This window comes from Ovis canadensis, chromosome 2 (assembly GCF_042477335.2).
Source record: "Ovis canadensis isolate MfBH-ARS-UI-01 breed Bighorn chromosome 2, ARS-UI_OviCan_v2, whole genome shotgun sequence".
NCBI classification, from domain to species: Eukaryota; Metazoa; Chordata; class Mammalia; order Artiodactyla; family Bovidae; genus Ovis; species Ovis canadensis.
The window spans coordinates 139,153,358-139,179,854 of NC_091246.1; the positions used below are offsets into that span (position 1 = coordinate 139,153,358).

The 26,497-nt window shown below is 35.6% G+C and overlaps 1 protein-coding gene across 14 annotated transcripts in view; it reads right to left on the reverse strand.

Annotated features, from left to right (window-relative positions):
* Positions 1-1,901: 1,901 nt before the first annotated feature.
* The window catches only part of MTX2 (metaxin 2), a 77,959-nt gene continuing 53,363 nt past the window's right edge, over positions 1,902-26,497 (reverse strand). For 13 of the 14 annotated variants that reach the window (XM_069577125.1, XM_069577128.1, XM_069577126.1 and 10 more), the window contains 7 exons: positions 17,354-17,426; positions 14,538-14,614; positions 12,814-12,906; positions 12,289-12,327; positions 11,793-11,918; positions 10,696-10,772; positions 1,902-2,363 (listed from right to left, as the gene is read on the reverse strand). In XM_069577125.1, the coding sequence (XP_069433226.1) occupies positions 2,189-2,363; positions 10,696-10,772; positions 11,793-11,918; positions 12,289-12,327; positions 12,814-12,906; positions 14,538-14,614; positions 17,354-17,426 (660 nt within the window). In that variant the 3' untranslated portion in view covers positions 1,902-2,188. Of the gene's footprint in view, positions 2,364-10,695; positions 10,773-11,792; positions 11,919-12,288; positions 12,328-12,813; positions 12,907-14,537; positions 14,615-17,353; positions 17,427-20,144; positions 21,119-26,497 lie in introns of those variants that run through there. The other variant, XM_069577138.1, reaches the window with a different exon arrangement.

Below are 26,497 nucleotides of genomic sequence, written 5' to 3' on the forward strand. Positions count from 1 at the left end.
ACATCTTCAAAAGCAGACTTATGTGAACTTTTATGCAACATATATTATAAAGCATATTGAAAAAAGGGGGGAGGGACAGACCTCCCTGAGTTGCTAACTGTTGAAATGAGGTAGGTTCATAGGTACATGGGAATTCTTTTTCTCTTCTTGTTTGAAATTTTTCATAAAGCCACTTTAAAAATTCAGCACTTTTAATTCTTAGTGAGCATTTCTTTACCTCAAGAATAAAAAGCAACCCAGATTCCCAGATTCCCCATTTCAGAATGTAAAGAAAAGCATTGCTCCCTATCTTGTAATAATGATAAACACCATACAAAATTCATTCTGGTTCTTGAACCCAGCTGAAAGCTGAGGTTGCAGGCCAAATCTAAGGAGAGAAGGGACATGAGCACCAGTTTACCTGAAAAAGATACTACTGGACAATAGTAAGAACTTAGCTAATATTTTAATGACTAAAGGTGGAGTGTGAGCTAACAAAAGACCATCAAAACCTTGGAGGCCACAAACCAAGAGGAATTCATATTTACTCACAGGATTTTCTCGAAGGACCTCACAGGAATTTCACCAAAAAAAAGGAAAAAGAAAACAAAAAACAGGGGACATGGGAGGAAACTTAGAAACTGTCCCTTATGGTTTCTTGAAGAGAACAGCAGAATTTACAAGAATGTATTAATTTCCTTTAATAATGGTATTATTAAAAGAAAAGAATCTTATCCAGTATCAAAAAAATATAAAAATACAGAGCCAAAAATACCTGTCATAAAAATTATACAAAAGCATACATAAATTGGAATTTTTAAAAATAATACAAATTACAAAATTAGTTCAGGAAAGCTATAACAAATAATACTAAAGTCAAAAGGAAGAACCCAATGTTTATGTGGGACTTGGGTTAAGGAGAACCTAAAAAGTATAAATTCCTTAAAAAGTATAAATCTATCATCTTAAAAAAATTATAGTGTTCTTTAAAAAAGCCAAACAGATGCCAAGACCGCCTGGGTTTGAATTCCAATTCTACCACTTACTAACTCCATGACTTTATTATTCTTTTTGTGTCTCTATTTCCTCTTGTGTGAACTGGGAATAATAACCTTCATGGTTTTTGTAAGGATTAAATGAGTTAATATGTCTGGTACATAAATAAACATAAAAGTACTACTATTCTAGACTATTTTAAGAAATTATTTTTACATCTGATTCTTATAGCATCCCTGGTTTTCCATAAAATATTCAAAAAACTGAAAGACAGCGTATAATCCTAGTGTCTAGGTATAAATAAATACTTCTGTGAAAACTATCCTGAGAAAATAAAAGCGTAAACAGTGTTAGTCTCTCAGTTGTGTCCAATTCTTTCCAACCAGATGGACTGTAGCCACCAGGCCCCTCTGTTCATGGAATTCTCCAGACAAGAATACTTCAGTGGGTTGCCACTTCCCACTGCAGGGGATCTTCCCGACCCAGAGATCAAATCTGGGTCTCCTGCATTGCAGGCAGACTCTTTACCATCTAAGCCTACAGGGAAGCCTCAACTTCCCCACAAAAGGAATAAAACAGCAATATTCTATTCCAAAAGAAATTTTTAAAAAGTTAAGTTCTTAAAACTATCTTTTTATCAAATGTAAATTATAGCTGCTCTGATGAAATGTTTTTAAGTTCAATAAAGTTGAGATCAGAAAAATGCTCTGAAATCTGTTCCAGGTTTTAAATGCTTTGTAATTATTTGCATTTTCTAAGTACACTGTTAAGAATGTATTTCCCATGACCAGGTTCATCATGTATCTAGTAATCTTGGGAGTATGGAACACAAATTACTGCCTTAGAGAAAACACTGCCTATTACACGTATAAAGCTCAAAGAGCAGCTTTCAGAAAGATGGAAAGTATTAATAAATACACCAGCCATTTAGTTGTTTGAGCTTTATTTTTATATGCATACATGTGCCAAAAAAACAAAAATTTCAAAGATATGGGGTACAACATACCAAATGAAATCATTTAAAATTATTTTAACGTATACACAAGTAACAGTATAAAGTACATGTATATGATACATTATATAATTTGTTCTGAGGTTTTGAAAAGCAGTATTTTGAGCTTTGAATTCTGATACTATTATCTATTACATCATTCAAGTAACACATATTTCAAAAGTTTAAATTTTTTAATAATAACTAAATTAACACATAATTCTAAGACAATCTGATAGATGAGCTGCCTTTGCCAAAATAGTGTTGTTCAATTCTTCTGCAGAAAGCAAGGAGGTTGCTGTAGTTTTTCACCTTCTCAGAAAGTTCATCATTGGTCATTTGCGTAGTAAGAATGGTATACAGATGGCCAAATACCAGTGCATCTAGTTCAGTAGGCCTAAGACAAAAGCAGAAACGAGAGCAACATGAACAGCATTTAACTTACAAGGTAGACTATACACAATAAAAAAAAAAAAAACACTTTATTATTCTATTTAAAAGGAAAAACTAACTTAAGACATAAATCCTACCCCAATCTGATAGAATTTATTCTATTTTACTGGAGTTTCTGTTAAAAAATATGAAAACTTTTGAACCATGATTTGCTAGTTATGTGACTTGCTTTCTTAAATAGTGTGTGTGTGTGCATGTGTTAGTTGCTCAGTTGTGTCCAACTCTGCGATCCCATGGACTGTAGCCCACCAGACTCCTCTGTCCATGAAATTCTCCAGGCAAGAACACTGCAGTGGGTTGCCATTCCCTTCTCCAGATCTTCCCAACCCAGTGATTGAACCCAGGTCTCCCATATTGTGGGAAGATTCTTTACCGTCTGAGCCACCAGGGAAGCCCAAAGTCACTCAGTCGTGTTCAACTCTTTACAACTTCATAGACTACACAATCCATGGAAATCTCTAGGCCAGAATACTGCAGTGGGTAGCCTTTTCCTTCTCCAGGGGATCTTCCCAACAAAGGGATCAAATCCAGGTCTCCCACACTGCAGGGGGTTCTTTACCAGCTGAGCCACAAGGGAAACCCAAGAATAATGGAGTGGGTAGCCTATCCCTTCTCCAGTGGATCTTCCTGACCCAGGAATCAAACTGGGGTCTCCCGTATTACAGGCAGATTCTTTACCAACTGAGCTATCAGGGAAGCCCTTCTTAAATAGTAGTATCACTTAAATGTGTTAAAATAATATTAGTGTAAATAATCACGTTCATTTTATTAAGTTATTCACTAAATATACAACAGGTCTCCAATGAGCCAGTAACTGTGCCAGATGCTAAAGATATAAAAGTAAGAAAGCAAGTTTACTTACCCTTTTTAAAGTAAACTTAGCTTTCTGAAGGATATACAAGAATGGCTTCAAGAAAAATTTTTCTAGAGTTTTTATTTTCCCCTTTAATTAAATATCACTAACAAAAAGATGAAATTTATCTACCTTGCTACCAATGGTCTATATATGGGATATCACGAATTTACATTATATTAAAATAATTACAATAGACCTGTGAACAACACTGGCTGGAATTGTTAAGGTCCACTTATATGCCAAGTTTTTTTTCAATAAACAGATACTACATTACTACACAATCCATGGTTGATTGAATCTGTTTGTGGATGCGGAGCCACAGACACAAAGGTCTGATTCTAAAGTTATACATGTATTTTCAACTGTAGCTGAGGGTCAGCACCCTGAACCCTCTCATTATACTGCATTAGCACAATACTTGGCTTCCCTGGTGGCTCAGATGGTAAAGAATCCGCCTGCAATGGGGAAGACATGGGTACAATCCCTGGATCAGGAAGATTTCCTGGAGGAGGGCATGGCAACCCACTCCAGTATTCTTGCCTGGAGAATCCCCATGGACAGAGGAGCCTGGAGGGCTACAGTCCATGGGGTTGCACAGAGTCAAACACAACTGAGTGACTAAGCACAGCACAATATTACTAAAAGGAGAAAATACATCATTATATGCCATCAGTAATTATTGCTGTCAATCCTACAGTGGTAGTCCTAAATTACAGAGAAAACATCTTAATCCACCTGAAATGTAAAAATATGTTGCAGTAACCTGGTTTGGCAAAATAGACCTTTTCAGTTCAGTTCAGTCGCTCAGTCATGTCCGACTCTTTGAGACCCAGTGGACTGCAGCACACTGGCCCTCCCTGTCCATCACCAACTCCTAGAGTTTACTCAAACTCATGTCCATTGAGTTGGTGATCCCAACTCTGCCGTCACCTTCTATCTTTTCGATCTTTCCCAGCATTAGGGTCGTTTCAAATGAGTCAATTCTTCACATCAGGTGGCCAAAGTATTGGAGTTTCAACTTCAGCATCAGTCGTCCCAGTTAATATTCAGGACTGATCTCCTTTAGGATGGATTAGTTGGATCTCCTTGCTGTCCAAGGGACTCTCAAGAGTCTTCTCCAACACCACAGCTCAAAAGCATCAATTCTTCAGTGCTCACCTTTCTTTATAGTCCAACTCTCACATCCATACATGACCACAGGAAAAACCATAGCCTTGACTAGACGGACCTTTGCTGGCAAAGTAACATCTCTGCTTTTTAATATGCTGTCTAGGTTGGTCATAACTTTTCTTCCAAGGAGCAAGCATCTTTTAATTTCATGGCTGCAGTCACCATCTGTAGTGATTTTGGAGTCCAAAAAAATAAAGTCTGTCACTGTCTCCACTGTTTCCCCATCTATTTCCCATGAAGTGATGGGACCGGATGCCATGATCTTCATTTTCTGAATGTTGAGTTTTAAGCCAACTTCCTCACTCTCCTCTTTCACTTTCATCAAGAGGCTCTTTAGTTCTTCTTCGCTTTCTGCCATAAGGGTTATGTCATCTGCATATCTGAGGTTATTGATATTTCTCCTGGCAATGGGGTTCTGTCAAATCCTAATTCTGCCACTAACTTACTAGCTATGCAGCCTTGATCGCCACTCATGAATGACCTCTTGTGGTTGCATGGCCTTATATGTCTTCATGTCACTAATTCCTAAGTATTTATCTCCAGCCTGAGTCTCTCCCCTGAAGTCCAGAATAATACGTTCAAATATCTCCACATGAATGTTCAATAAGGATCTCAAATCAGCTTGTCTCCTCATCTTCTCAAAACAAAAGTCTATATGCACCTATATGCACCACCTGTTCAAGCCAAAAATGTGAGTTCCGCCTGAGTCTTCTCTTATCCTCTCACATCTATTAGAAAGCCGGGTGAGACACAACCACCAAAATGTCCTGAATACCAGCACTTACCTGTTATTACCTCCTCATCTGAGCCACCATCATCTCACCAAGACCGCTGTACTGCCTTCCTACTGTATCTCCCTGCTTCTACTTAACTGCTCTGCTACTTTTTAAAAAATATCACCAGCTCACACCACGCCAAGCATAAAACATTCCAGTGAATTTCCATTCTACTTACACTAACATGCAAACTCCTTACCCAAAGCATACAAGTCTCAGATGATCTGGCTCTGGCTTACCTCTTCAGCCGTACCTCCTACCATTTTCAACACACAACCATAGATGGCTTTGCTTCTTCCATCTGAACATAAACTAGCCAATCTTAGGGCCTTGACCCAACTATTCCTGCTACCTGGAACACTCTTCTCTTGATTTTACATTGCTGGCTCCTCCTTGTCTTTCAGAATACAGCTTAAACGTCACATCTGAAAGTCTCCCCTGACCATGCCAACTAAAGTGGGCATATAGTTACTTACTGTGATGTGATCCTATTTTAATTCTCTATATGGCACTTAAAACTTTCTCATATTTATTTTTAATCGTCTGTCTCCTTCCACCAGGTCACTGTCTACTTGTTTCCTGTTATGTCCCCATTATCTAGAACAACCCTGGCCCAAAGTAAGTTCTCAATAAGTATGTGTTTAAATGAATCAATAAAAAGGTGAAGTACTTTTCATACCACATTATAACTATTTACTTAATGTTTCCCTCTTATACTCTAAGTTCTTTAAAGGTAACAAAGCATATATCTTTATACCCCCAGTTCTTAGCAAGGAATCTAAGGAACTGAATGGTTATATGTTGAATCAATAATGCAACAAAAAAGAAAGCATCCTAAGCTGTATAGGATATTTAATTTTTCAACAGTAGTTATTCACATTCTTCCAAAGCCTTCCCTCTTTTGACACATTCATGAACTATTAATCAAAGTCAAATGTGCAATTTATGGTCATGTTTAAGAAGCTAGTCAACAGGATAGTTTAAAAAAAAAAAATCACAAGTGTCCTGGGACTTAATAGCACTATGATCCTAGCATCACAGATTAAGAATTAATAACAAATGAACACCTGGAAAAAACCAAAGATGCAGAAGGTAGATAAACGTAGAGCTGAGGCACTCTATGAGAAGTAATACGAACATCAATCCTTCCAGATCCCTAAACATATTTCTTAAAACGTGTATCTTATCAATTTAGGATTTATTTTTCTAATCTTTACTTAGGATTAACCACCCTCTGTTTCTTGTACTAGAGCCTAAAAGAGGTGAATATATTCTGTGATGCAACTTCTAGTAGCAGGGCATCTTTTATCAATAAATGAAGGCTCTGAATGAGCTTGGGTATGAAGGCATGTTTAAACCAGAGTTGTGTAGTAGTACCCCTGAAGTGGTCAAAATGTTGTCTGCTGCAAATGTAATCTATATAACTCAAAAGGTGCTGAATTATATACAGGTAACAAGCATATAAAAATTGATCTGATGTTTCCTAAAGACAGCAACTTCATGACCAATTACTTTTAGAACATCTAACAAGAAGTAGGACACACTATACTAAATCAAAACACACAGATGACTTCCAATGCATATTTTCTGCAATCCTTCCGCAACTGCTTACATTAGCTGACTCTGACATATAAGTTATCAATTCCCACAATACTCTTTTTAAAAAGTACACTGTGTATGTGCTGTTACTCTTCTCTATTGTTTCTATTTCTCTCTCCTTTTATGACTGTATAATTGAAATATTGATATTGTTAAAAAATAGAATACACTGTGGTAGTGGGACACAACTATATACCACTGTTATAACTCACAAAACTGTATACACATAAAAGCGCCAATTTTACTTTTTGTAAATTATACCACAAACTTGACTTTTTTAAAAAAAGCAATATACTCAGAAAAATGTTTGCAACTCCTATAAGAGACCCAGTATTTCTATTGAATCATGTAATCAAGCCAAGATTTCATGTACCTCCAGCTTTAATTACCTTTTCTATATAATATGGAGAGAAAACCACCCTTCTGCCCACTAAGTAGTTTGTGGATTATAATTTGGATATAAATAGCAACTCCCCTCCTAAGATCTTTAACATCTTTCATAATGTTGCCTTCTCATCTTGCATTATCATTCTTTCTACTTTTCTGTTGGTTATCCATTATTCTTTTTTTCCAGTTTTATTGAAAAATAATTAACATACATCGCTGTGTAAGTTTAAAGTTTACAGCATAATAGCTTGACTTACATATATTATAAAATTGCTATCAATAGGTTCAGCTAACATCCATCAGTTACCTACTAGTCTTTCATTTGCATATAAAAACAGTACCATAAAACATGAATGTTTTCCTAACCTTTCCCATTAAAAATTTTTGCACTCATCCTTTTCATCTTCTTCAATTGTTATGGTTCCACATTTCTTTCTTTCTGATACCTTTCATGGCCTAGTTTCAAAAACATTAATTTTGTCTGAGTGTTCTTTAATTTTTCTTTCCAAAAACATTAATTTTGTCTAAGTATTCCCTTATTTTTCTTTCCTGTTATACTATTAATTTGTCATTTCTTCATACTAACAGAAATAATTTACATATCCTTTCTTTATATCAATCACTGATCTTTAGGACTATCACTCAAATTTGTAAATCAAGCTTCTTGCCATTAACTTTGCTATATTTTGCCTTTGAGTATTTTGCCTGTGGGTATTTTTGAGCAATTTCTCCTTAATTTTCTTAATTGGTGATTTCTTAATTTAAAAAAGCTCAATGAAATCCTACTCCCCCCTGAAATTTTTCTTAAGGTTCCCAAGTATAATTTTTACATTTCCAATCTGTATATGAAGGTATAATTTTCAAATTTTACCATTTACTTAATGGTTAACAGCAGTATTTTTTCTTTTCCAAATCTAACTCTTTTTTAATTTATCATTCAATTTAATCTAGTTTTAACCAACATCTACTGAGCTTCCTCTAACAGATTTTATTTGGAAACACTTAGACCTGCAAGGAGCTCATAAATGCTTTAGAGTAGTATAACTCTTACTATCCTGATTACATTTCTAAGAACTACTTTTTTTCTACTTCTTCCTCTTTATTAAAAAGTAACAGGAAAATATCACTTTAAGAAAATGTTTAGGTTTTTATTTCAAATCCACTCACCAGGTGAAAGGGAACAAATGACTCAGTCTTTGTATAGGTGTCTTAACAAGTATCACATCAGCAAGGTTACGTGTACACAACAGATAGCACAGATTTTGACTTTCATTTTAGAAATATGAATTTCCCTGGTGGCTCAGATGGTAAAGAATCTGCCTGCAATGCAGGAGACCTGGGTTCGATCTCTGGGTTGGGAAGATCCCCTGGAGGAGGGCATGGCAACCCATTCCAGTTTTCTTGCCTAGGGAATCGCCATGGACAAAGGGGCCTGCGGGGCTACAGTCCATGGGGTCCAAAGAGTCGGAAACACCAACACTATGCATCATGAAGGATAAAAAGGCCAACAATCATTAGTATCTACTTTGTATTATTTCTCATTTGTTTTCAAGTTCACTTTCCTTTTTCCTTTCCACCACTGAGCTTCTTTGTCTCCTTTTTCCCAATTACTATTCTTGCTGCAGGGCTTCCCTGGTAGGTCCACGGTAAAGAATCCGTCTGCAATGCATGAGACGCAGGTTCAGTCCCTGGGTCAGGAGGATCCCCTGGAGAAGGAAACGGCAACCCAGTCCAGTATTCTTGCCTGGAGAATCCCATGAACCAGAGGAGCCTGATGGGCTACAGTCCATGGGGTCGCAAGAATCAGATACAACCTAGCACTAAACAGCAACAACAAATTCTCACAAGAGCTCCCTCAACCCTCTTTCTCTTTCTTCTCAGGAGTGACTAAGTTTCTTTCATGAGGCCTCTCAACATGTCTAGTAAGTAAGCTAGAAGAAAAGCTGATTCTAAGTTTAGAGGGTAAGCAGAGGATTCACAGGGAAATAAATTTTAATATTATTAAACAATTGCATAAAATTAAATTAAACCTATTCTATACTTCAAAAACAAAAATGTTTAAGTCTCATATAAGATAAAATTATTTCAAAAACCTACATCTTAATACCAGTTAAACAGTTTCTCAGTTACAAACCTTATTTTTACACCTATTCTAAACTTTGAATTTTCAATTACAAGTTTAAAAATAATTACACGCAAGTAACACTCAAAATTCTCCAAGCCAGGATTCAACATTACGTGAACTGTGAACTTCCAGATGTTCAAGCTGGATTAATTAAATATACCCTTTTTGAGCTTTTCAGCTCCTATGAATTCCTATATCAGAAAGAAAAGGAACTACACAACAGAAACATTTTGATACATTTCTTCTGTATTAGAGACTAAACAACTAGCATCAGTGTAGCAAACATCACTAAAAGTAAGAACATATAGCTATAGAAGCTTCACCTACCAGGATTTCATGGTTTGAACTCTATGACATTTTCTGCTTCAAAGATCAACAGACTCCAATTTTATTTGAATATCAACTGTATAGCACATACATTAATATAACTTACATATTTCCAAGCTATCATCATTGTCATTTTTGCTACAAATATTAATATCTCTACCAAAAGATGTTTGATATAGCTACAGATGAATGCCTATGAAGATATAATAAATAATAGCAAATAAATCTTTTTTAAAATTATCAATCTAAAAGTCAAGAGATTTTTATTAAAGCTAAAAAAAGATTCGATTCCAAGCAAACCACTGAGGCTAAAATGCTTATTTAAACCCATCTTAAACTAGATCACAGGAAAATTGATTCTGATATAGTAAAATAGTAACTTCAAAAAAAAAAAAAAGGAAAAATTCATTCTTTGCCTACATTAGATATTATTTTCCAAATTACAAAAAATTCTATCTTAATGAAACATGAAATACTCAATTCACATATATACATACATATTTTGAATCTATATCCTTCACAATCATTTCTATGCTTTACAAATATTTTCATTAAATTTTAAAAAGAAAAGTTTCTAATAGTGCTTGTCCATCCAACAATATTTTTTACTGTTTAGTTTTATTCACTTTTCTAGTCCTCAGGGAATTAGCCTATACAGACAATGGCTACACTTCATGTTTTAATAGTACTTTGCAAGCTCAGAATTTTAAGATGTCATAGTTCCATATAAAGCATCTTGACGTATTTCTAGTAGAACCTCTATATCATAGTATAATGATGGGTTTACATGTCTGCCTTCAGGAGAAAATTCTTAATGGCTAGCACCAAATTTTAGAAATCTTAGTCTCCCAGAAGCTAGTGCTGTGCCTGATACCCAAGAAATTAAATGTTTAATGAATGCAAAAATAAATTTTAATGTAACTATTTTCATAAATACTTCTTGATAAAACAATTCCTCTATGACAAAATATTATATACATGATAAAATAACAATATAGAAAAGAAACTAATTCATTAAAATGAATAAAATCCTTACTGTTTATTGAAGAAATATGGTTGTGTTCCCAGTCTTTGAGAAAGAGCTTGACAGCACTGGTCTACATCTTCTAAGACCTAACACAAGCAACAGACCCCAAAGAAAAACATTTAAATTAGCAAGCAATACAATGTGTCTAAAACTTCATTTGCAACATAGCTTATAATAAATTTAGGTAACCTTTTAGGTTTGTAAATCAGACAAGAGACCACAGAGAGAGCATAAGTAATACTTTCTATATAAGAAATACGAAAATTTGAGAACAAATTTCCTTTAAATGCAAGTACATTTAAGTTACTCATAAGGATTATGATCAAGAAAGTTTTTATCTCAATACTCTACTCCCTATAAAAGTTTTCCTGAATCCGAATAATCAAATGATTTCACATATATTTAAAAATCTGCTTCATAAGGATGACACTACTGATCTACCATGAATAAGCAGCATTTGGATTGTTTTCCACTAGTGGAAACATTTTATTTACTCTGCTCCTTTCAATTACCCAATCCTCCTCATGGCCAGTGGTACAAATCAATGGTTGGCTTGCTAGGACTAGGGGTATCCTGCTTAATGATACTCAAACTCATATTTTTATAATTTTTCTACTTCAGTAATGTAAGACCAAAGAAAAGTAGGAATTTTAAGCACTGCATTTAACAGGGTTTTGTTTTTTTTTAAAGCCCTGATGCTGCAGATCTATATTTACTGGCACAAAAAATGCCCACAATGTATTGTTGAATGGAAAAAATATTAGGTTAGAGAGTGGCAAGTATAATACGATTCCACTTTTTAAAAATGTTATTAAGAGACATCTAGAAGAATGTTCTTCACATAGTTAACAGTGGCAATTTCTAGGTGGCAGGATCCAAGGCAATTTTTATTCCCTTTTTGAAGTTTTCTGTATTACATAATTTGTCTTACAATAAGCATGTGTGATTTTTATAAAACAGTAAACTACTTCATGTCAGAGAAAGTAAGAACAAATGTTTTGTTAATTTTATTATGTTGGGATTTTTTTTAAAGGACTATGAATTTAAAAATTCTTTTTCTTTATGCATTAAAGTTGAGGGTTTTATCAACTTCAACCTGAACTGACCTGGTCCAGAGTCTTGTTACCCCATCCAATAGCTTTCATCTTACGTTTGACTTCCCACTGTTTCTGATAGGCCAAAATATGATTCAGAGGCCAAGGGTAGGGAGATCCATACCTAGCATGAGTGATCTAAAGCAAAAAGATTATGTTAAAATTGAGATCCTAAAAATAAAGTATTTTCACAAATAGATTTCTAAAGGAAATATATTTTCAGAGAAACAAAAACATAGCATCTCAAAAACATAGCAATCTTAAAATTAAAATTTTAAATGATTCCCTTCATAAATATATAAACTTTTACGCACTTTGCAACCAGTTATATCAAACAACACATAGCTTCCCTAAAATGTATGTGCAAGCAAAATTAAAGTTAAGTGAAAAACTATATCACTAATGGTACAAACCACAATGTTTCATTTATGAGCAGGGACTTATGATTCTGAGCAAAAGTGTTTTTTCATTAAATTTTAATTAAGATAAATGCTGCAGAACCACTCACCTCTCCTACAGTAGCATCATCACACCACTGAAGATACAGCTAGGAAAAAAAAACAGTCACCAAAACTTCAGCATATCAAAGAGAAAATGGATAAAGTAAGTTATTTCTTGCCAGAGTAAGTTTTATAAACCAATATCATTGAAGTCACATATGTGAACATTTTTTCCCCCCTTGGCTAATGTTCTACATGGAATTATTAAGCTTAATGATGGTACCTAAAAAAATACTTTTTATTCATAAACTATATCTCTAAATGCCATTAGAGTATTTTACGGATATTATTTAAGAAAACTTCACAAGACCAAAATAAAATGATCACTCCTGTTTACAAAAAGAAAAAACTAGACATGAAAAAACAGGTAACTTATTCAAATATAATGATTAAATAATCTGGATAACCATACTAGCCCTAGAGTTTACTTGACTGTTTTCCTTTATTTCAGTAACTTTAAAATAAGCCACAAGAAAGATAATCTTTTATGAGAGAAAAAGCTTATTTTCAAGGACTATTATCTTCTGTTATACCTCTGCAGTCAACAGCATATTGTTGACTAATTCCATGTAGGCTTTCATTTCTGCTTTTTGGACTTCATCCAGCCCATCACTAAGAGAATGGCCCTAAAGGGAATTTAAAAAAATTTTAAAGAGCATCATATTAAACATACAAAAACTTTCAGTTATCTTACTACCAAGTAATACAACATCAATGTTTTACTGCAGATGTCCAAAGGATTAGTTTTCAAAATGTCCCTAAAACATAATTATTTTATGTGAAAATTATGAAAAAATAATACTTTGCTATGACTATAAAATATTATAAGAAGTATTTACTCATCATTATAAAAATGTATCATCCAAGAGATAAAATTTATTATTTCACCAAAGAAGAAAACAAGGATGGTCAGTAAACTGTGTTTTTTTAAGACACTAAACCTTAGTAATAAAATAAATTCCAAAAGATTGACATGTGTTACTTATAAAGTGGTCAAAGATTTTTTTGAAGTGTTATTAGTAAAGGATAGGGAAAAAGACACTAATTTTTAAATGCTAATACACTACAGTAATGAGTAGACTTATAAAATAGTATAAACTTTAGTTCAATCTGATGATCTGTTGTAAAATTTTTAAAATGTATACCCTATAACACTGTAATATCACTCTTAGGAATTTATGCTAAGGAGATAGTTTAACAAGTGTACAAAGGTGTACATAAAAGAATATTTATCTTAGCACTCAATAACAGCAAAAAGTTGCCAACAACTTATGTGTCCATCAATAAAGAATTAAGTAAAAAAATTCTAATACAAAAGATGCTTTTGAACTGCGGTGTTGGAGAAGACTCTTGAGAGTTCCTTGGACTGGAAGGAGATCCAACCAGTCCATCCTAAAGGAAATCAGTTATGAATATTCACTGGAAGGACTGATGCTGAAGCTGAAACTCCAATCCTTTGGCCACCTGATGGGAAGAAATGACTCACTGGAAAAGAACCTGACGCTGGAAAAGATTGAAGGCAGAGAAAAAGGGGACAACAGATGGTGATATGGTTGCATGGCATCACCAACTCAATGGACATGGATTTGAGCAGACTCCGGGAGTTGGTAATGGACACGGAGGCCTGATGTGCTGCGGTCTACGGGGTTGCAAAGAGTCAGACGCGACCGAGAGACTGAACTGAACTGAATACATAAGAATACTATACAACAATCTAAAAGGATAATACATATCTATAGTCATTAACATGGAAGAATTTCTAAACATATTGATGATTTTAAAAGGCAGGTTTCAAAATAAGACTAATAGTATTACTTATATTTTTCTACATATGCAAAAAAAATTCTGGATGGATGTCCCCCAAAATGTTAACGGAGGTTGTTCTTTGATAACTATTAAAATCTAAACTGAATAATGGGTAAAGGAGTACATTCAACCTGTAAACATTCTATAACTCCTTTCTCAAAAGTTAACCTGACATTTTACAACAACCTAATAGTTTTCATTTGTGACCAAAATTCTCATAACATGAATGAGAAAATTATCTCTCATATTGTAAAGATCAAATGGCCTCTTTTGCCATTGATTTACATTATAAAAGGAAAAAAAAACTCTTCAGAATATTTCTCCAATAGTTTATATCAGCATTGTATAAAACTAGGTTAAAATCAATGTAAATGCTACGACACACTAAAGAGGATGAATGACCTATTTAAGAGTAACTGTGATCAAATCCATTTAATATCTTCTTTATTACCTTGGCTTTAACGAATTGGACTATTGGACCAAGTTCTGATACTACTTGATTTCCTACATGAATAAAAGGTACTTTACCTGTGGAAGGGGAAAAACAATGTGAGAACATGACCAGTAAATTAAAATTTATGCTGAAAAGGAAATCAACACAATACTTGGTTATATCTGATTAATACAGAGTTTTGTAACATTATGACTTTTTAGAATTACAGTTAAGCATGTATATTAAATTCTAATAATTTTCTAACATCAATTGCTAATTTTAAAATAAAAGAAAGAGACAAGATTCATTTTGAGAGCTCTCACTCACATATAATAACGTAACGCTCCCTTTTCAGAGCTAACACTAACAAATCAGTATGCAGCAGTGAATACTAATTATTTGAACTGTATGAACGAAGCCTGGACATTGTTTCATGACTGACGGATTGTTAAACCTTTAACTAGGCCTTCCCTTCAGATTACAATAGATCAACCCATATTTAAACAATATTTACAAAGACTTTTTTTTTTTTTACATTACTACTTTCATATCTCAGACAACCATTGAGGTCAATTGTTTAGCACATAATGGTACATTAATAAATGTATCTGACTCAAAAAATATCAGGAATTAAGTGAATAATAATCTTTGAAAGTATGCTAGCTTATGAATTATATTACAAAGTTTGCTCCCAACACATGTGGGGAAAAAAAGAAGAAATAGTATGCTTATAAAAACTGGCTTCTCCACTGTTTACAATAGCCAGGACATGGAAGCAACCTAGATGTCCATTGGCAGACGAATGGATAAGAAAGCTGTGGTACATATACACAATGGAATATTATTCAGCTATTAAAAAGAATGCATTTGAATCAGTTCTAATGAGGTGGATGAAACTGGAGCCTATTATACAGAGTGAAGTAAGTCAAAAAGAAAAACACTAACATAGTATATTAACGCATATATATGGAATTTAGAAAGATGGTAGCAATGACCATATATGTGAGACAGCAAAAGAGACACAGATGTAAAGAACAGACTTTTGGACTCTGTGGGAGAAGGCAAGAGTGGGATGATTTGGGAGAAGAGCACTGAAACATGTATATTATCATATGTGAAACACATCGCCAGTCCAGGTTCGATGCTTGAGACAGGGTGCTCAGGGCTGGTACACTGGGATGACCCAGAGGGATGGGATGGGGAGGGAGGTGGGAGGGGGGTTCAGGATGGGGAAAACATGTACACCCATGGCTGATTCATGTCAATGTATGGCAAAAACCACCACAATATTGTAAAGTAATTAGCCTCCAATTAAAATAATTAATTTAACTTAGAGAAAAATTGGCGTCTCTAAGTAAATATCACATTAAAAAGTAATATTTTAATTTTATAAATACTAATAACTGGTGAAATTATCAGAGATGACAATCTCCAAACAGTAATAAAGTCTACCTAAAATGCTAGAGGATGAAACTCTGTCAGACCTAGTTCAAACAGAGTTCGCACTAACAGCAGGCTTCTTCATGGTCCTTTTCAATAGATTCACTCCTCTCCGGCTCAGACAGACTGAGGGTCATGGATGAGGTGCACTGCACCAACAAAAGCATCATCTGCATCCATAGGATAACAGTACAAAGGAAACGCAGGCCTTTTGGAATACAACTCAGCAAATGAATTTAGAAGACATTTCCATTTACCAATATAAAAACACTGAATTCTGCATTCTTTTTTTCTACTGCTTTATAAATCTTGCAAAAGAGAAAAAAAAATCTTATCTGCACAAGCATTAGATCACATTCTTTTTTTAACTTGGGATAAAATCTTTGCAACTACTATACTGCTAGAAATAGTACAGGTCCTCTGAGATAATATGATTACAGAATGAAAACTACCTGTGAATGAATGTGCAGACTGAAGAGTATTTTGGGGTGGCACATTTTGAGGGCAAAGTGTATTTCTCATTTCCAATATCCAGTTTGGAGTTCTTGGAACAAAGAGCTTATATATACCTCATCTTACTGCACTTTGCTTTATTGTGCTTTGCAAATATTGAGCACTGTTACAAACTGAAGGTTTGCGGCAACCCTGCATTGACTAAGTATATTGGTGCCATTTTTCCAACAGCATTTGCTTACTTTATGTCTCTGTATCATATTTTAGTAATTTTCACAATAATTCATTTTTACAATAACATTTTTATTATTATTCTGTTATAAAACCTTGAAGGATGAAGAGTTGCTGCTTATAGATGAGCAAAGAAAGTGGTTTCTTGAAATGGAATGTACTCTTAGTGAAGATGTTGTTTAGACTGTTGAAATGACAATAAAGGAGTAAGAATATTACATAAACTTAGTTTATAAAAGAACACCAGGATTTGAGAAGACTGACTCCAGTTCTGAAAGAAGCTCTACTGTGGGGTAAAATGCTATCAAATAGCACTACATGCTACAGAGAAATCATTTGTGAAAGGAAGAGTCAATCAATGAGGCAAACTTCAGTGTTATCTTACTTTAAGAAACGGACACAGCCACCCCAGCCTTCAGCAACCACCACCCTGATCAGTTAGCAGCCATCAACATGGAGGAAAGATCCTCCACCAGCAAAAAGGTTTTGACTCATGGAAGGCTCAGATAATGGTTAGCATTTTTTTCAGCAATAAAGTATTTCTAATTGAAATATGTATATTGTTTCTCTTAGCCACAATGCTATTATACGATTAATGGACTGCAGTATAATGTAGGCATTTTTTAAAAATCTAGGTACAAACTAGACTATCACTGCAATTCTATCAATGCAGAGTATTAAAAGAGGAGGGGGGAAAAAAAAACACTTACCAGATGGAGACATATATTCTGCATTTGCCCTGCAGACCACTTTGATAGGCAGATTACACATTTGCAAAAAGGCCTGTCAATCAAAAGAAATCTATAGTAAGTCTAATGAAAGTATATGCATATTAGAACACATTTTATTTCTTTTCTAAACTTATGTAAAGCTCAGGAAAAGGAAAAGAATAAATCAATTTAAAGTGAAAGATTTGTACTCTAAAACAAAAATAAAATGTCATTTCAATACTAACAGATCAATACATATGACTCAGACTCAAGTAAATGTATGAAGCTTAAAGCATTTATATACTCAAATGTAAGTTATCCACATTTTACTGCATTAGTTGAGTCAGCAATACTGTGTATTTCTTTAATTTTCTACAACAGATGACTGAAAGTCCAAACTTTATACGTTATCACTTAATTCCACTACTCTCAGGATTCTTATCTTCGTCTTAGGCGGAAACTCTCAAACTGTTTTTTTTTATTACTTCAAATTTCTCTCCAACAATACTCAACATCCTAACATGCAGCTTTTATGCTCACTAATTCACTTTTTAAAGATAGAGAATTGTTTATTTTTACTTTGTTTATAGCAACAAAAATTTTATAAGGGACTTTATTTTCTTGGGCTCCAAAATCACTGTGGAGAGTGACTGCCGCCATGAATGTAAAAGGTGCTTGCTCCTTGGAAGAAAAGTTATGACAAACCCAGACAGTGTATTAAAAAGCAGAGACATCACTTTGCAGACAAAGGTCCATAAAGTCAAAGCTATGGTTTTTCCAGTAGTCATGTACGGATGTGAGAGCTGGATCATAAAGAAGACTGAGCACCAAAGAATTGATGCCTTTGAACTGTGGTTCTGGAGAAGACTCTTGAGAGTCCCTTGGACTGCAAGGAGATCAAACCAGTCAATCCTAAGGGCAATCAAGCCTGAATACTCATTGCAAGGACTGATGCTGAAACTGACATCGACTCAGTGGACGTGAGTCTGAGCAAACTCCAGGAGACAGTGAAGGACAGGGAAGCCTGGCATGCTGCAGTCCATGGGGTTGCAAGGAGCAGGAGATATGACCGAGCAACTGAACAACAAAAATAGCCACAAAACTTTATAAGCAACTTAACTGTCTAACAATAGGGAACGGGTAAATCATTTATGGTAAACACAAACCACATAATGCTATACAATTTTTTAAATCACTAATTATATTTTCACACAAGGCTGCGTGAAGTAACAACTTTATTTCCAAAGCTTCCTTACAACTGGGTGTGACCAGTGTCTAAATTCTGGCTCATGGGACTTAAAGTTTGGGCAACTGCTTGTGAAGTGTCTTTAAAAAGAAGAGATAAGACCGCTCCTCTTTTTCCTTCATGCTGACTAGAATGTGAAAGGGCTGATTATATAGCTACAGTAGCCAAACTGAATCACACCAGAAGCTGAGTGTTGAAGGTGTTAGAGCAACAATTAGAGCAAAGAAGCTTAAGTCTTTGAAAATCATGCAGTCACCAAACCTGGATTAGTTGTATTAAAAAAGAGAGAGAAAGAGAAAGAAAGAAAGAATCCTCTTTTTTAAGCCATTGCTATTTGGGGTTTTCCAAAACTAACAGCCAAACCTAATCCTACCTAATTGACCAACAATAACTATTTACAGGTTTAAAGAACAACTCATTCAACCATAGACTCTCTATGTCTGTGTAAGTATACATTAACAGTCCTCTAAAAACTATAACCTACGCTCCCAATTTACAACAACAATAGTGAGTTTCTTGGTTAATCCACAAGTATGGACTGCAGGCAGTGGTTCTCAAGCTTCAGTGTGTATCAGAATCATGCGGAAGGCTTGTTAAAACACAGACTGCTAAGGAAAGAATTAAAATAAGTATAAAGAGATCTTTCGAGAAGACTGAGAAGAAAAGGGAGAAAGGAATTAAGAAGGATCAATTCTCTTCATTGCATATGTATCTGTACCCGATGATAAGAAAAAAGTTGAGCTCATTAAACCATATATAGTGGGAAAAAATAGTGGAAATAGGCTGAAATGACACGAACCAGGTAATAACTAATATACAAGTAACAGAAGATAAAAAGTAATGAATTAAGAGAATAGGTGGAAGCATATTTTTTTCCCCCTAGGAAACAGGACACTTTTTCAGTGTACTTGCAAGGGGTGGTCAGAATCAGTGATGATGACTATAAGCTGATAAGTGAGGATGGGAAAATGAGGGAGTGCCACATTCTGTGAAATGGGAGGAGAAACTGTCTGAGAATGAAGGACGTGGAGGGGTTTTAGGCTTCAGAAGAAAAAGAATTGGAAAGAACCGCTTGAAGTATCTTCTTGAAGATCATAATAAATACTCAGTTGTGACTGAAGTCATGAAAGGGAGACTTGCTCAGTCATGTCCGACTCCCTGCAACCCCATGGACTATACGGCCCATGGAGTTCTCCAGGCCAGAACACTGGAGTGGGTAGCCTTTCCCTTCTCCAGGGGATCTCCTCAACCCAGGCATCGAACCCAGGTCTCCTGCACTGCAGGCAGATTCTTTACCAGCTGAGCCACAAGCCACAGTCATAATACTACATAAAATAGCAAATACAATATATTTTGCTAACCTCCATGTATTATATTGGTAACTATACTAATCATTATTCCAAAAAGCTCTGTTTCACTAAAAAAGGTTAAGTAAAATTTTAATGCTCTACAATCAAAGCCATGTTTTCAGCTTTATGAAATTTTTACTTCTTTACTAAAAAAAAACTGACTTAATTTTGACCAATTTAACAATATTCAACTTACCACAGACCTCAACTGATGCCACAATTCTACTTAGCCAAAGATTAATGTTATAGCATTCAGTGCAATTATTCTTCATCCCTGATTCAAAAGAAATTTTCTGAATTAATCTGAATTAATCATAAAGACATCTGAGGTCACAAACACAGTATTTTCATCCAAACATTAAAAATGCAAAACAAAACATTGCCATGACTGTCTTTAAGAATATAAAAACTCTAAATCCAAACCAGACTTTAATTCTGCAGTATTTCTCCTTTCTCTTGTAGGCTAGGAGAAAAATCTCTGAGGTTTCAAAACAGTACTTTCACCTTTCACTTGCATTTTCAATCTCTTATCTGCATCTCAAATACTCCAAATAAAACAAGCATGATACACCAACCTAAAACACATTTTATTTTCAACTCTGAAATAGCAATCTGGATATTTTTATTCTTATGTAAATCCAAAGAAAAATGTAGTTCCAATAATAATAAGGAAAGTCAGGATAACTCAGTCAACTCCTATTCCTCTGTTGGATACATTATTCCAAACTAATTCAAGTGACTGACAACATAAAATAACTTAAATCAAAAAGTTAGCACATCCTATAAGAACAATGACTTATAACTGCTGTTTAATATGGAAGCCACTCGTCACCTGTGGCTATTTAACATAAATTTAAATTGACAAAAGTTGAAAAGTCTATTTCAGCTCCTCAACTGTACTAGCCATTTCATGTGCTCAACAGCCACATGTGGCTAGTGGCTATCACATTTATTGAACAGTATAAATAACAGAACATTTCCATCATCAGAGAAAGTTCTATTGGACAGCATGGGTCTTTTGCAACGGCAATCAGTGCATAAAAGACATCTAAGCAAAAGAGGCTGACATCATCTGAAAGAGATTAGGCTAAATATTATAAAAACAGCCTGCCTAGTATTACAGTGTCCACAAATCCTGCAAGTGATCAATCACCTTTTGATGACAGTGACACATTAAATACCATAATATTTTCAATTTCAGAAAGACCTAGGATAGGGTTTACTCATTTGCTGAGCAATCCGAATTGACAAAATGGTCAGGTAAGTTTATTAAAAAGTGAAAACTAAGACTTTAGAATTAATAAATTAAATAAAACCACAGCTATTAAATGTATTAATTCTTTGAATATAAATTCACTGACTGTCTAAATACATGACATGGTAGGAATTTTTTAACACACACACACACACACACACACAGAACATAATACCCAGCACCTAACTGCTGAGACCCTGAAATTTAATAAACTTGATGTAGTTTCAACATATTGAATGAATTAATTAAATTCATAGCACACAAAAAAATTCATTGAAGGGGTAGAGTGTTGGTATATTTTTTTTTTATTTCTGAAAAAAAACTCAAAGGAAAAAGTAACATTAGATCATCGACAACCAGTTAAATATGAAGGATTGAAGTTCTATATTTATATTTATATTTAAGTTTATATTTATCTCTGCAACCTTTCAAAAAAATCCAATGAAATAACAGTGAAGAAACAGAAAGCATATAAGCTCAGAAAAACACCAAGAATGGAAGAGGAGACCAAAGCAGACCAGAGGTGTCAGCCCGTTTTTCTAAGAAGAAAAGCAGACTTTGCAGGGCAGGGGAAGCTGAAACCCAAGAGCACAGAGAGGGGAAAAACAACCCATTTGCATCGCAGAAACTAGAAGACTCCAAAACTGGAGGCCAAGTACCACAGCGGGCAGAGGCGAGATAAAGCAGTGAAAACAGGAGAACTGCATGAAAGCCATCAGACAACCGGCCCATCCCCAACCTGGCAAAATTCACAGGTTCATCCTCCGGAAGAACCAAACCCGATGGCCCTCATGGAGAGTAACAATGAAAAGAAAGGGAAGGGAATGTATGTACGCTGAAGCGTCACTCTCTCTCAGCTCCCAAACACTGGCAGCCAAATTTAGTCCTTATAGACTCTCTTCCCATAGAAAACACCTGCCAATACTGATGGGTAGGTGGCCATTTAAGGTAATGGTCAAAAAAATAGTAGCAAACTGTGCAGTCAGTCTATAGTGGAGCCCACATGTCAAAAATCCCCCATCAGCTTTTTAGTGCCTCAGTCTTAAATATAAATTGCTAGCAGAGATCAAGAGATATTTGAGAATAGCCTCAAACACACAGAGCCAAAACAAACCACAATAAAAGGAGGGGAAAGGAAACAGAGAAGGCAGAAAGCAGAGAGCAACTTCAAAGAAAATTTATAATGGTTAATATTTATTGAGCACTTACTATGTCCCAGGTACTTACATAAAAGCTCTACTCTATGGGGTAGATACAAAAAAAAAAAAATCCCTATTTTAAGATAAGAAAACAGGAGTACAGAGAGATGAATGAATCTACTCAAGGCATATAGGTAGAAAGGAAAGGAGGGAGTGAGGGAAGAAAGAAGAAAAAAAGGAAAAGGAAAAAAGGAAACAAAGAAAAGGGGGGAAAAGAAAAAAAGCAAAGCATACAAGGGACTGAGATGACACTGAATATCTTAATAGCAATTCCAAATGCTAGCAGATGACAAAAGCCCTTCCAAATTCTAAGGGAAAATCTTGCCAACCTAAAATTCTCCATGTGGCTAAGGTATCAATCGAGTGTGGATAGAATAAAAACAACACAATACAAGCAAGGTCATTAAAAAGCCAAAATAAAAATAATAAATCAAGAAAAAACGAGCACAGAATGCAGAAAATTAGGGGCTCCAACATTAAAAAAAAGGAAAAGAGAATTCCCTGAATGATATTGAATAGCAGTCATAGGAAAACATTTCTGAAGCCTACCAAGAAAGGAACCATTCCATTTAAAGTACAAAGGCAATATTTCCAAGAAAGAAATAAATAAAAGACATGATGTGTTTGACTACTGTGAGGGAAAGTTTTACAGTTCAGAGTATAGAAGAGAAAATTACCCAAATGAATTAGATAAAGCAATTATTTACTCAAAGGAAAAAAAAATCATATAGAAAGAATATGTCCATTGCACACCAAGCCACTCAGCTAGGATCAATATTTACATTCTAATTATAATATAAACACTGAATATTAATTTAACCCCATAGTTAGAGAACTATGGGGAAGATGGGAAAGAGCTGTAAAGGGGAAATTAAATTTCACAGTGAAATTCAATAGATAAATTTAAATTAAAGAATGAAACAGGAACATGTCAGGGAATGTTTAACAGGAGGATTCCTAGGTGCTGTTTCTCATAAATCCTCTGTTCCTTATCAGTTTCTGTTGCCAGAAATGAGAGAACAGCAAGCCGCTCCCAGGACTGAGGTCACAGGATGAGACAGGCTTGAATCTCCTTCAGTAAACATTCTCCTTACGACAAAGCTGCTGAGTCTCGATCCCCTTTCTTGAGATATGGACTGTCTCCTGACCTTGTGACCATTATTAATCCCTTGTTCCCTTGGTAACGACTGCTACACCTTTGGTTTTCTGATCTTTATCATTGTCGAAAGAAATTTCTTGTACAACAGCCTATATATACTCACAGAAACATCATTAAAGCACCTTTGCTCCATCAGAGCTTGGGTCCCCGTGTCTGTCTTTCTTTCTTTCTCTCTCTCTTTCTCTTTCACTTTCTTATCGTCGACTCCAGACCACCAGGTTCTGATCCATTAAAGGACCCCAAGAAGTGGCGCCCGAACAGGAACAGATAAAAACCATTTAAAAAGGGACTGCCCGAAGAAGGCTAATAAAAAACCTACAAAAATCTGCCCTTGCTGCCATAGAGGAATGCACTGGGCCAAAGACTGTAAATTTAAATTTGATATTGAAAGAAAACCTATTCCAGGAAACTCCAAGCAGGGGGCCCCCCAAGTCTGCTTCAACAAAAACAAGGGGCAAATTCCATCTTTTCCTTCAAACCCTCAACATCCGGCAGTGCTGCTGTCAATACACCAGCCCTAAATGATTTTTTCCTTTACCCTCAAGCAGTCCCTTCTAAAATACCTACCGGACTTTTTGGTCCCCTGCCCCCACAAACCTCTAGTCTTTTACTTGGCCAATCTAGTTTGACTTCTAAAGGAATTACTCTTCACCCTGGAATAATTGATTCAAATTATAAAGGAGAGATTCAAATTATGATGTCATCTCAGATTCTATAACAATTCAAAAAGGGGGACAAAATTGCTCAATTACTTCTTTTACTTCTTATTAACTCCTTTAATAATGTATGGACAGGCGGACTCAGCAGTACAGATCAAAAACAATTCTTATGGACATCACTGGTATCTGAATATGCCCAGTTCAGTTCAGTCGCTCAGTCATGTCTGACTCTTTGCAACCCCAAGAATCGTAGCACGCCAGGCCTCCCTGTCCATCACCATCTCCAGGAGTTCACTCAGATTCACGTCCATCGAGTCAGTGATGCCATCCAGCCATCTCATCCTCTGTCGTCCACTTCTCCTCCTGCCCCCAATCCCTCCCAGCATCGGAGTCTTTTCCAATGAGTCAACTCTTCGCGTGAGGTGGCCAAAGTACTGGAGTTTCAGCTTTAGCATCATTCCTTCCAAAGAAATCCCAGCGTTGATCTCCTTCAGAATGGACTGGTTGGATCTCCTTGCAGTCCAAGGGACTCTCAAGAGTCTCCTCCAACACCACAGTTCAAAAGCATCAATTCTTCAGCGCTCAGCCTTCTTCACAGTCCAACTCTCACATCCATACATGACCACTGGAAAAACCATAGCCTTGACTAGACAGACCTTAGTCGGCAAAGTAATGTCTCTGCTTTTGAATATACTATCTAGATTGGTCATAACTTTTCTTCCAAGGAGTAAGCGTCTTTTAATTTCATGGCTGCAGTCACCATCTGCAGTGATTTTGGAGCCCCCCAAAATAAAGTCTGATACTGTTTCTACTGTTTCCCCATCTATTTCCCATGAAGTGACGGGACCGGATGCTATGATCTTCATTTTCTGAATGTTGAGCTTTAAGACAACTTTTTCACTCTCCTCTTTCACTTTCATCAAGAGGCTTTTTAGGTCCTCTTCACTTCCTGCCATAAAGCTGGTGTCATCTGCATATCTGAGGTTATTGATATTTCTCCCGGCAATCTTGATTCCAGCTTGTGTTTCTTCCAGTCCAGCATTTCTCATGATGTACTCTGCATAGAAGTTAAATAAGCAGGGTGACAATATGCAGCCTTGATGTACTCCTTTTCCTATTTGGAACCAGTCTGTTGTTCCATGTCCAGTTCTAACTGCTGCTTCCTGACCTGCATACAGATTTCTCAAGAGGCAGGTCAGGTGGTCTGGTATTCCCATCTCTTTCAGAATTTTCCACAGTTTATTGTGATCCATACAGTCAAAGGCTTTGGCATAGTCAATAAAGCAGAAATAGATGTTTTTCTGGAACTCTCTTGCTTTTTCCATGATCCAGCGGATGTTGGCAATTTGATCTCTAGTTCCTCTGCTTTTTCTAAAACCAGCTTGAACATCAAGGAGTTCACGGTTCACGTATTGCTGAAGCCTGGCTTGGAGAATTTTGAGCATTACTTTACTAGCATGTCAGATGAGTGCAACTGTGTGGTAGTTTGAGCATTCTTTGGCATTGCCTTTCTTTGGGATTGGAATGAAAACTGGCCTTTTCCAGTCCTGTGGCCACTGCTGACTTTTCCAAATTTGCTGGCATATTGAGTGCAGCACTTTCATAGCATCATCTTTCAGGATTTGAAACAGCTCAACTGGAATTCCATCACCTCCAGTAGCTTTCTTTGTAGTGATGCTTTCTAAGGCCCACTTAACTTCACCTTCCAAGATGTCTGGCTCTAGATTAGTGATCAAATCATCATGATTATCTGGGTCGTGAAGATCTTTTTTGTACAGTTCTTCTGTGTATTCTTGCCACCTCTTCTTAAATATAAATATCAAAATTAACGGTAAAAGATTTGCTGGTCTCCTCAACACTGGATCTAGTCTTAATATTACTATTATTTCCAAACACTTATGGCCCAAATCCTGGCCCATACAAAAAAGTCTCTTGCCAAATTGCAGGAATTTCTCAAACCAAAGTACAAGAAATTAATCAAAATGTTCAAATCTACCCATGTGAAGGGACCAAAAGGCAAGCCTGCAACATTAAGACCTTATGTGATAGATGCACCCCTTAATCTAATAGGAAAGGACTTACTTATGCAATGGCAAACTCATACATACATTTCACATTTTTCCTAAGGGCCACTGCTCATTTAACAAACAAAGCAATTATTAAAATAACTTTGAAGAACGACGAGCCTATTTGGACAAAGCAATGGCCCCTTATGAAAGAAAAATTATAGGCTACTAAAGAACTTACAGACACACAATTAGAATTAAAACATATTGA